The 12,515-nt window shown below is 37.7% G+C and overlaps 3 protein-coding genes across 3 annotated transcripts in view; 1 reads left to right on the top strand and 2 right to left on the bottom strand.

Annotated features, from left to right (window-relative positions):
- The window catches only part of LOC309663397 (cyclin-Y-like protein 1), a 596,208-nt gene that overhangs the window by 387,174 nt on the left and 196,519 nt on the right, over positions 1 to 12,515 (bottom strand). The gene's annotated exons all lie outside the window — the stretch shown is intronic.
- The window catches only part of LOC309663399 (cyclin-Y-like protein 1), a 409,321-nt gene that overhangs the window by 387,174 nt on the left and 9,632 nt on the right, over positions 1 to 12,515 (bottom strand). The window contains exons 3-5 of the mRNA XM_082467403.1: positions 10,610 to 10,644; positions 4,459 to 4,559; positions 873 to 908 (exon numbers count right to left, since the gene is read on the bottom strand). Of these exons, the coding sequence (XP_082323529.1) occupies positions 873 to 908; positions 4,459 to 4,559; positions 10,610 to 10,644 (172 nt within the window). The remainder of the gene's footprint in view (positions 1 to 872; positions 909 to 4,458; positions 4,560 to 10,609; positions 10,645 to 12,515) is intronic.
- LOC309662656 (10 kDa heat shock protein, mitochondrial) lies at positions 6,929 to 7,940 on the top strand. The gene has a single exon (XM_082465623.1). It carries the CDS (start codon positions 7,361 to 7,363, stop codon positions 7,667 to 7,669), a length of 309 nt encoding a protein of 102 aa, XP_082321749.1. The 5' UTR covers positions 6,929 to 7,360; the 3' UTR covers positions 7,670 to 7,940.

The raw sequence follows: 12,515 nt of genomic DNA, 5'->3' as shown, positions 1-12,515 counted from the left end.
GTACAGGTAAAAAGATCTACTCAGTATGCATGACAGATCAATGGGTATTAATTTAACATAGTATTTATTACAAGTTCATTGATATGATTTAGAATTCCATTTTAACTAATTTAAGAAACTAGCACATGCAGACTTTTGGTACAGTATCAAAGAATATACCAAATTATCTGAAGGCTTTAAAAATACACCTTTTTCCAACTATATATCTGCAAGCGGCTGGATCTTCTTCATATTGTTTCTTCAAAACAAATGACTGAAGACAGAATAGATATGAGAATCAGCTGTCTTCTATTGAGGAGATACTTTTCTCTCAATATTTTTTGTTGTGGAAAATAGTTATTTTTCATTAAAAAAAATGATTTATGTTGAACACTGGGGTTCCCAATCAGGGGTGATTTCGTCCCCCAGGGGACTTCTGGCCATGGCTGGAGACAGTTTTGGTTGTCGTAATGTGGAGGGAAGAAGGTGCTACTGGCATCTAGTGAGTAGAGGCCAAGGGTGCTGCTATATATCCTATAACACACAGGACGACACCCCACAACAAAGCATTATCTAGCTCAAAATTTCAGTAGTGCTAAGGCACACCCTGTTTTAATATACAATGAATTTAATTTTTTAAATTCTCAATTTCAATTTCTAATACAGTAAATTATCAATATAACCCATATAAACAAATACTCTTTGGGATGCTCAGTAACCTAAGAATTAAGGGTCCTAAGAGAAAAATAAATGATTCACTTCTATATTGTAATAAAAGCACTCTAATAATAAAAGCTTATGCCAGTAACATCTATAGTTATTACCTAACACTAAACTTGATACCTTGTAAATTAATTAGCTGGAATAACAAGATAGGTTTCAAAAGAGCTCACCTGTTCTTGATGTGGTAATATATTGCTAAGGTCATACTGTGGAGGAAAAAAAATACATTGTCATCACTGATTTTTATCATATCAGGCCTGAAGACATTTTTAAAAAGGGGTTAGCAAGGAGGGAAGACCTTCCAGAGGCCCAGTGGCCCCGAAATCCTCGAATTCAGAACAGTACCACATGGGTGCTTTCCCCCTTGTTTTAGGTTCTTCAGCTTTTAGCAAAATTAGGAGACCCAAAATGCTAGATATGCTGTTAGAAGGCATGTTTTGGTTGATTATTATAATATATAAATTATTACATATGTTCCCTGTCATTTGTCCTTCTACCCACAAAACCTTCTGTCCTGTACAAGTTATATCTATCTATACACATGCTTAAATTTAAGCCATATAGTAGTTTGTGTGTGGGGGTGTGTGTGTGTGTGTGTGTGGTTGTTTTGTTAGCCCCTGCATTTCAGTTGATTTAGTTCGCTATCCACCTACCCATCCGTTTTCCATTATTTCCCTAAAAGTAAATAATAAAAGTGCTCTATACCAAAATGATTTCAAATCACTTTTACATAATTATTAGAAAATTTAATAGCAAAATTTTATAGCCACAAAACTGATGATAGGTCTAGCTATCCTGAAATAAGCAGTGCTAATAAGACAGCATAATACTACACAGTATCCTATTAATGACAGGTATTTCCAAATTATTTTAAATAAAGTATTAACGAACAGATAGATACAAGTCCTTAGGTAGTCTTTTTTAAGTTACTATATTCCTAAGTTATTCACAGATGTTGTATATTAGGCAACAAAGGGGTTCTCTGGTTAAGTTATATGCTCCCCTTTGTTCTCAGTGTCTAAAATGAAACTCAAAATAATTGAGGGAAGGCAAATCTGAATTTTAGAATAGGTCTATAGAATCTTAGCACTTGTATAAAGGCCTGTAACACCGTTAGCATCAAAGATGGATACTTCTATAGTGCTTCCAAGTTTCATCTTCAAATTGATTTTAAAATCACAGCATTAGAAGTTTTATGATGGAAAGGACCACTGAACCGTAGATGACATTTAATTAAACCACCCATTTTACAGATAAGGGAACCAAGGCTTAAAACTGACTTACCTAAGGTCCCACTAATTATCAGAAGCAGTTCTCTTTCTCCTGCCCTCTAACCAAATAGTGGCTCCCAAGCTCAGCTGCACACTGGGATCATCTGAGAAGCTTTAAAAACTGCCTGGCTTCTGCTTCAAGATGTTCTGATTTAACCGGCACTGGGTATGACTTGGGCATCAGGACTGTTTTTAAAGATCCCCAGATGACTGCAGCGTGCAGCAAAGTTTAGGGATGAATGAGTTAGGGTTAAGATCGGAGAATCACTCGGGATGCTTTTGTCCATATAATCATGCTTCACATCATTCCCCATCTTGTCAACAGGTGTGTGTGCGTGGGTGAGAGAGAGACAGACAGACAGACAGACACACAGACACTGTGTCTTGGAGGCGGGGGCAGGCGGGTGGACTTTGTGCATCCAGAAACATATATCTTGAAAAGTTGCATAAGTGATTCTAATAAGGCTCACCTACCCCACTGAGAACAGCTACCCCACTGAAAACTAACCCCATGATAAACATTTTCAAAATCATTCCTAAAAGCCAATTGGCCCTATTAATTTTCTCAGTAAACCTTTATTTCACCAATAATGAATGTGATGAATGATCATTTCTAAAACTTCATGAGAGCAAATTAAAATTTACTGTACTTCCAAAAATTAGACTAGGTCGGGAAAAAAAAGGATGAAACCTTCTTGTCTGAGCAAGGTAAATCTTTTTTTTTTTTTTTAATTTTATTTAATTTTACTTAATTTGGGATGCATGGGGTCTTTGTTACTGCGCGCGGGCTTTCTCTAGTTGCCAAGAGCGGGGGCTGCTCTTTGTCGTGGTGCGCGGCCTTCTCACTGTGGTGGCTTCTCTTGTTGCACGGCACGGGCTCTAGGTGCGTGGGCTTCAGTAGTTGCACACGGGCTCAGTAGTTGTGGCTCGCGGGCTCTACGGCACAGGCTCAGTAGTTGTGGCGCACGGGTTTAATTGCTCTGCGGCATGTGGGATCTTCCCAGACCAGGGCTCGAACCTGTGTCACCTGCGTTGGCAGGCAGATTCTTAAACCACTACACCACCAGGGAAGTCCCTGAGCAAGGTTTACTTTCAAAGTACTTTTGAATTATATACTGGACATCAGACTCTTTTGAATTCAAAAGAAGCTGCGACTCTAGCCAAAGTAGAGTGGTTTTTGTACCCACAGATTCAGTGTCTTGGCTGAAGAAAAACATTGAGTGATTATGTGATAAGTGCCCAAACTCAGGACTTTAGAGATGGGGCTCAGTTTTTGCTGAAACATGACTTGACTGCAACTATTATTGTAAGCAAGAGAGGAAAGTTACATTATTATGACTGTGAACTTGCTGTCTTTAATTAAAGTAGAAGTTACTGATAATTTAAATAGCTAAAAAAAAAGCTGGCACATTAAAAACCAATTAAAAATACAATTAGCTTATAAAATTAAGACAACAAATAAAATTAAGGATAAGGACATTAATATTTTCAAATAGCATTTCCCAAACTGTGTTCTGGAAAATCAACATTCATATCCTAAGGAGATGTTAATGTTTCGTGGACAACGGCGAGGGAGGAGGCAAGAAGCTCTGCATCCCGTTTGGTTTTTTTCTCTTAAATAAGCTTGAAAGGTTCATCATTAGGGTGTTTTGAAAGTGCATCTCCAATTGTGGACTATGAGGTGCTCCCAGAAATTAAAGAATAGTTTCCATCATCATGACACTGTTCGTGTCTCCTTAAGTATAAGCCTGACCACAGCCATGTTTCCGAAACCTCACCTCTTTTATTGTTCTCTGCTGTGAGTGATACAGTGTGTTGGAGATACATATATATAAACAAAACTTAAATGTGTCTATTAAGTTAAAACCTCAGTTGAACAAATTTCATCTACAAAGAAATTAAGCTTGAGTGTGTATTTCTTAAGACTGGTTTGATATATTCTCCCCCTCTTTGGGGGACAGGAAGGAGAAGTAAAATTTCATACAGAAAGAGTGCAGGAAAAAAAAAAAAGCACAGTGGGATAAATCTGACAAACTCCAATTAAATTTAAATGCAGATTCGCTTTGGTGCCAGTAGGGGACAAGCTGTTCCTTCTTCTAAGAGCAGCTTCCAAAGTAGTGCACGTTGTTTGAGGACTACAACTCATACAGTAATAATTGTCTCTAGAAACAGCCAATCAAAAGCACCTCTCTTTCTCACTGTGTTCAACAATGGCTTAGCAACAGAAACGCGTCAAATGAAGATTTATACTTTTTCTGGGATTTCTTATTTGCTAACTGACTTTCCCTTCTATCATGCGCTCTAAGATTAAAATGGAAACTGAAAATTCATATTTAGGTCCTTGAAATCAATCTATAGTTGACACCAGTTTTTTAACCTGATCACTGAAAAGGACAATTCAAATGAATGAACTTATGTATGGCTAGGATGCTTTTAGCGATAAGGGGGTCTGTCACTCAGCCCTTGGCAACCTACTTGTACTCACCATTTTACTGTGGTTCTAAGATTAGGCTGGCTGACCGTGCTGTCATCTAGAAATATTGTTGAGCATGAGCTATACTTTTTAGTAAGCTGCCCTGGAGATACCTGAAGGGGAAGGGAAATAGAAGAAAATGTCACAGTAAGTTAAACCTATCAAGTGTGTGTTTTTCCTCGGTTAAAATGTCAAACGATAAAGCATTAAGATTTTTCTTACACTCCATGAACTGCCTGAGTGTGATATCATGTGCAGCTCTATGGGAAACCTCTATACTCTGACTTCCACAGACGAGCTTTGAGAAATGGGTTCTAAAATGCTGCCTTGATATAGTACCTATAATCAAACCTGGTAAGCACCTATTATAAATTACCTTTATAATAATGTAAAAAGTTTAGAATAAGATTTCAGGGTTTTTTCCTTAAGCAATGAAATGCAGCTGAGATTTCCTATTTCTATTCATTTACTACAATAAAACGTAATGCTTTATATAATACCGATGTAGGAGCATTTCACTGCAGTAAATGAACACCAATAATAAATGTTCAGGAGACAGTGTGACGAAACAAACGTTTTCCAATCAGAGGCCGGGCATGCCAGGGCTGCTCTATCACTAAAAAGCTGGGGGCCATAAGTCTCTCTGGGCCTCAATTTCCTTATCTGGAGGACAAAAAGGTACTGCTTAAAGATTCTCTCGCATCCAAAAAAAACGGATAAAACAACTCTGAGAATTTAACTTCTCACTTCATGTTTAAGTAAGACTGCCAGTACATTACTCAAGTGAGAACCTCAGAGAATACTTGCCATTCATTTCAAAATTGTACTAATTCTGTTCTACGTGTTATTTGACACTCCTGCCTCACCCATGCTGCTCTCTGCCTGCAATGCCTTTTTCTTCCTCCTGTCCCAGCAAGCTTGACCCCATCTGCCTCTAGGATCCCTTTGCCAGCAGGCACACCACAAAACTTCTCACTTTCTGCACACTCACACATCTAATTTACCAACTGTTCCATGGTCTCAGCTGCTTGCATAGTACCACCCTCTTAAGTAAACAAGCTTCTCCAGGTTAGGAAGATTCTTCTCCTACCTCCAGCTACTGAGCACAGAATCTGGGACAAATTAGGATTCGACAAGTGTTTGAGAAATTATTTAAGATCAGTTACAACTGGAGGTAAATCTTACTAAAGGTACAAATTCGTGAGAATTTATCTACAGTGGTGTTGGATAGGTGACAAAGAACTTTTTGAGACCCTCTAGAGAATGAACTATCTTTAAAACACTTTAGAAGTATCCATTTATTTGTGAAGAGCCCATGAACACGGCAATAGTCAAATACTAAAATGGCCTAAACTATGTTAGGACAACTCTCTTCCTTAAAGTAAGGCCAATAACCAAATCCCAATCACTGAAAGCCACTGGAAGGAAGAGTAGCATTCTTTAATACCACAGAATACGAACAATTTTAAAGCTGGGTTTGGTTTTTGGTTTTTGTTTGTTTACTAATTCAGATGAGCCTTCCTTCCTCCTATTCATATAAAATAGTTTTCACCATGCTGTCACACTCTCCCATCAATGTCCTCCACAAATACATGAAAGGTGAGGCAGGGAGAAAATCTAGTTGATGCTTTTTAAAATACAGAGCATTTAAATAAAAATTGCCAGTATCCAATAATCAGAAATATCCAAATGGCATATATAAAACACCATTTTGCTTGTTTCAGATGCTTTATGCAAAGCCACTTATTCCTTATTAACAAAAAGTTCTAGATGTAACATATTTGAAACAGTATCACTATTTGGAAGACTAATTTCTCCTTCAAGCTAGAAATGTTTTAAACTAAAACTCTGATATGGTCCTTAAGCTATTTGGTTAATGTGTAATTTTAGAATCTCAAAAAACAGATACAGCATGAAAAATGAAAATTCACTCATTCAAATACTTTGATTCTAAACGAAGCAGGTTATCTTTTAAGGTCACTACTATTAGGGTATAATATGACATACACTACACGTAATAAAAGTCAATTCTGACCAAAAATCTATATATATGAGGGGAATAAAAATAGTAAGGAAATGTACCAAAATATAGACTAGTTGGTAGAGCTTTGGGTGCTATTTATCCTGTTTTCCTCTATTAAAAACTTTTTTTCCTATTATGAATGTATATTGATTTGTCTTTGGAAATATTACTGCTAAAACATTTAAAATTTTTAATTAGATGTGCTCTATAATCCTATGGGGGCTCATTTAAGTTGTATCAGCAACTTACAGTCTACTGGCTCGATCCTACAAAAGAAACACTTCCACAGGCCTACTCCTGAAACTATTCAAACTTTCCAGCATCTAGTGTTCACTAAAGGATGGCAGAATTGAAGCCTCTGAGCAAAGCCTAGATATGTTAGCTGCCAGCAGATTACTTTCCTCTCATCTTGCTTGAAAATTTAAGATAACTGTCCCTTATGATTAAAGCTTTACCATTGCTGGCTCACAACCTCAATAAACTGCACTGACACACATAAGGGTATAAAATGCAAATACAAAAAAAAAAAAAAACAAGTAGCAAAAAACACTACTGACAGTTTAATGTTCATAGGTATTATTTCAATTGGTCACTGAAGAAGAGTATTTATCTTCATTCAGCACTAAGGACAAAATACATGGACTTTTACAATCTTTATAAGGGGAAAGGTTGCTTAGTAGACTGCAGGTTTAATGGTGAAGACTAGAAAATAATCATACCTAGGAGGCTAGTAAGTAACAACCCTCAAAGCTTATCATTAAAGGTCAAGTACCTGTTGAAATCCTGCCCCCACCCAATGACTCTTCCCATTGTGCCTACTGCCTCTGATTTTAACCCATTAAAAGAATAAAGCTGGAGAGAGCGAGAGTACGAAGTGCGGCAACCCGAGTCATGGCAGGACAGGCATTTAGAAAGTTTCTTCCCCTCTTTGACCGAGTATTAGTTGAAAGAAGTGCACCCGAAGTTGTAACCAAAGGAGGCATTATGCTTCCAGAAAAATCGCAAGGAAAAGTATTGCAAGCAATGGTAGTAGCTGTTGGATCAGGCTCTAAAGGAAAGGGTGGAGAGATTCAACCAGTTAGTGTGAAAGTTGGAGATAAAGTTCTTCTCCCAGAATATGGAGGCACCAAAGTAGTTCTAGATGACAAGGATTATTTCTTATTTAGAGATGGTGACATTCTTGGAAAATATGTCGACTAAAATAAGTCACTATTGAAATGGCATCACGTGAAGCTGCCCGTTCCCCCAATGGCATCACGTGAAGCTGCCACTGAAGTTCTGAAATCTTTCATCCTGTAAATAATTTCCGTGTTTCTTTTATAATAAAGTAATGATATCCAAACTAATGATATTCATTGTCTCTGAAATTTCGTTTTCTCTGTATTGATTTAAACATTCCCAAATAAAAGTATATAAATGAAAAAAAAAAAAAACAGAGAGAGAATAAAGCTGAAGTTCACTTTTTTCTTCCCCCTTTTCACAAGTTTTGGATACGTTTATTAAGAATCAATGACTTTCACTGAAAAGTCTGTAATACTCCATCTATGTTGCACATTAATGGACAATATGGTAGGGTGAGTGGTTTGAATAGAATTCATACTCAAGGCCTTAGTAGAAAAGTATAATATTCTAATTATAGGTATAATCAAAAATATTGTCTGAATTAATATCGTTAATTATATTGCATTAAACTTCAAACTCAGAACCTATATTCAAAGAATAAATCTAAGTTTGAGTAGACTGACCACAAATCTATTTCCTCTCCCCCTTCTTTCAGATATCATCTCATTAGAATTAAAGGCATTTTTTAAAAAAGCTATACATAAGACAGGATAAACAGCAGATGATTTTTAATGTTTGAAAGGTGAAAAGACTAGATAAAGGAGTGGTAACTGACATGGCAGAACAGAGGAAGCACAACCTTGGTACCTACAGAGGCTGACTAGGACAGGAACAAGAAAACCAGTTTGTCTTACAGAACCCAAGGCAGGCTCAGAGTTCAGAGGCGTGGTCCCCAAATCCTTGCAGTGAGGCCCATCAGTTAACGAGTTGTCCAAGTGATGCTTCCAATTAGATCTTAACAGACAGCCAAGGACCATCACACGTTTGAGGGAAGCCCCCAACAAGTAAGAGATGAAAACAGGAAGAAGGAATGGGACTTCCCTGGTGGCGCAGTGGTTAAGAATCCGCCTGCCAATGCAGGGGACACGGGTTCGAGCCCTGGCCCAGAAAGATCCCACATACCACAGAGCAACTGAGCCCATGCGCCACAACTACTGAGCCTGCGCTCTAGAGCCCATGAGCCGCAACTACTGAAGCCCGCACGCCCTAGAGCCTGTGCTCCGCAACAAGAGAAGCCACTGCAATGAGAAGCCCACGCACCCAACAAAGAGTAGGCCCAGCTCACCGCAACCAGAGAAAGCCCACGTGCAGAAACCAAGACCCAATGCAGCCAAAAAATAAATAAATAAAATAAAATATAAGGACGCTTTAAAAAAAAACAAAACAAAACGGGAAGAAGGAATTGATGGGAGTGATAAAAACTCAGGAGCAAATGAAAACTTGAAATTGCATCAGTGAAAAAAAGAATGACAGGATATAAGAGAACTCTATAAATTGAAAATAAGGTAGACAAAACAATATATTCAATAGAAGGATTAGAGCACAGTCAAGGAAATCTCCAGGAAGCAGGACAAAAAGACAAAATGCAAAGCAGGAGGGGAAAAAAGTTAGCGATCTGGTAAGTCTAAGACTTCCAACATCTGAATAATAGGAACCTGGAAGAAAAAAACAGAATATCAAAGAAACACACCAAAAAGGTCTATACCAAACCAAATTATGAAATTTCAAAATCCCAGGGAGAGGGAAGGTACTAAAAGGTTCCCGAGAAGGAAGGGATGGGGGAAAATGACTAAAATCGGTAATGTACAATGTACCATACAATGTCAACAGGTTTAAGAGCAACAGTGTAAATGAGAAGATGAGAGGGAAATGTCTTTAGAACGGCAACAATTAGTTTCAACTGAGAATTCTATACTTTATCAAATAGAAGGAGTTTCAGAGAGGCTAGATCTCTCTAAACTTTCTGCCCATGTGCCCTTTTCCCAGGAAAATGTGCTCCAGTAAAACAAGGAAGTATAACAAGACAAGAGGGAAACAGAATCTAGGACATAGGGGATCCAACATAAGAGAGCAGAGTTATGTGAGATCCCAGATGACTTCACACAGATATCCCAGGAAAAGAGGCATAGAGCAGGCCTAGGGGAACACTAGTCTATATGGGAGTAGGAAGACAAAAGATTGGGGCAAAGTGTCTCCAAGAAAAAAATGGAACAGATGTGGCTTAGTAGACGGAAAATAGTTTTCATAGGCATGTGACAAATGTTAAAACATTTGGGGAAAAAAATAGCTGTTAGAAAACAGGCAAGTGAATATAGTCAGGAAATTAATTCCACAGAAAAAATGAAGAATGTGAAAGCAGGGAGACCGGGCAGGGAGCTACTTACTGCATTTGGCTGTGTGAGATCACGTTGGCTAGGAAAAGGGGGATTGGGTTATCCTAGAGAAGTGCAGAAGTGCTCCAATTTCATTAATATTTAAGAAAAAGAATGAAGGGTGTACAAGGAGGAGGCACAGTCAGAGAACTCTATGGCTCAGCAATGCACAATATTTGCAGAGTCGTAGTAATGTAAACATTGATTCTGATTTAATAAAAACTGATACATGTTGAGGGAACACAGGGAGGGAAATAACGTCATGGTGGAGCGAAGAAGCTCAGCTTTCACCTGCTATGACAAGAAGTCAATGGACAGTGCTAAAAATTAACTTACCTGTTATACTTTTATTACTTTGGTTAAAAAATAAGATCAAAAAAATAAGGCAAAAGAATTTAAGGCAGATCTTTATACTACAACCGTATTAGTGAAATTTAACGTAAATGTCAGAACCCTTAAAAAATGGGCACTACTAAGTCAAAGACTTTCCTGAATACATTTGATAATTAGGAAAATAGAGATTTAGAAAATCTACAAAAAAGAGGTCCATGCTAACAGTATTGGATCCATCATATTTTTAGGAATCATGGCAGACATATTTTTAATTCAAACTATTAATTTCTTAACTTTTCAACTGTTTACTTACATGGTTGAAATGGTTGCTCCTCCTCTTTTCCCGCACTAAGAATAAAAAAAATTAACTGATGAATTCTGATACAAATGCCATAGAAAAATAAAAGTAGTCACTAATTATCTGATGGATTACCAATAACACAATGAGATAGAATTCCATTCTATTTTTTAAAATAATTTCCAACAAAATATATAATTTAAATCACCCAGCAAGATGAGTCCTATAAATAAAATCTAAAAACTTAGTTTCACTTTTTTGACCTAATAGATATTCTGTATTAGGCACAAATGAAAGACTCCCCATTTACAAAAGAAAAGGACAAAGCAAATCAGGCCAGGTGAGAAACTTAGCTAATAAAAAAATGTACCTGCTGCATAGCTGAACTACTAGCCAGGAGTATTTTCTCAGTCTTCATTTACACACAGCTTACTTTAATTACCACAATCTACAGATGACGACTCTAAGAACCAGTTTCTGGCCAGGCACTCGTCTCCGAACGCACCAGGATCTCTGGAAGCATCCTGAACCACTTAATGGTAACCTACTCAAATACCTTACTGAAAAAATACACAACTGGAAAGTAACCTATGTTAAACGTAAATTTTAAAATGAGTGTGCTGACCTAAATGAACATATCTACAGCACACAAAACGGTTTTGCTCCAACAAAGGCCAGAAGAATAAAAGCCTGAAGAGGGTCTTAGGCCACACTCTTGCTCACATTGCCTCCTTTAACTCCAGACAGGCATCACAGGCACGGATTCCTTAAGGCTGAAGAGAGAGACAGGCATGGGACAGCTTTTCTTTTACTGTCTCCAGAGCCCCTCTACATGTGAGCAGCTCATGGCTCTGGAAGAAACTGAGAAATAGAGCAATCCTAACCAGAAAGGAGTGGCTCAAGTACACACACTAGAAAAATGCAAGTTAGAAACCCCAGGAGCTTCCAGGTTGGTGAGCATGTAGTACCCTTGCAGAGGGCATCAAAGCTCTGTGCCCTGTCCCCATGCCTGGCCCTATGCATCTCTTCCATCTGGCTGTTCCTGAGTTATATCCTTTTATAAAAACCAGTGATCTAACGGAAAAAAACCAAAAGCAAAACAACAACAACAAAAAACCAAACCTCCGTTTTTTATTGTGCTGCATCACTTTAAATATTATGGAATGTTCACTTCTTGTATTCCTGCTCTCGTAATCAACTGAAAAACTTGGTCACGTATGGCTTTTTAGCAAATAAACTAGGATTTAACATAACATTCAGGAAGACAAGCAGGCAAGCAGGAGTGCAAAAAATTCTACGGTTCTGATTCTCATCTTAAAACAAGGAGGACACAGGAAATGTATATGAGTTTCACATGCTGAGGATAATCTTCTGGAAAACCCCATATGGCATGTTGCTCTTATTACCCTGGCACAGCACTACATTAGGATGAGAAAGTTTTGAATAGCTTAAAAGTTCTGAGTAGCATAAATCTGGATGTGAGATAGGCTCGTCTGGTTGAACACTGTGTAAAACAGGGCCAAAATCACAAGGCTCAATTCCCACATATAACAACTGATTTTTCTGATTTGACCAAATGAAAACCTAACTGTGACCTAAACCCTATCATTTGTCTTTAACATATGTGCTCTTCGGAGCAAGGGGAAAAGGACAAAGTAGCATGGAGAAATAGACCACATCTAAATCATGTGGCCAGTTGACTATGTTGATAAAGAGGTGGCAAAATGTATAAACAGATAGTCTAAGTGTTCTCCTCCCTAAAACACTGACAACTAAAGGAAACTGTATCATCAACATATTAAAATAAGACAAGTGAATACATAAAAAAGTGAAACATTTAAACCACTGTAAGAGTTTTTCTAAATACCTCCTATAATACACAAAACAAAAACAGTTTTCACTCTTTTTCTCAGGGAAAAAA

Source organism: Balaenoptera physalus, assembly GCF_965194825.1.
Source record: "Balaenoptera physalus genome assembly, chromosome: 6".
NCBI lineage: Eukaryota > Metazoa > Chordata > Mammalia > Artiodactyla > Balaenopteridae > Balaenoptera > Balaenoptera physalus.
This window is presented reverse-complemented; position numbering and strand designations above follow the sequence as displayed.

Bases quoted from the DNA above. Each gene is read 5' to 3' on its own strand.
- LOC309662656 (XM_082465623.1), top strand. From the start codon at position 7,361: ATGGCAGGACAGGCATTTAGAAAGTTTCTTCCCCTCTTTGACCGAGTA.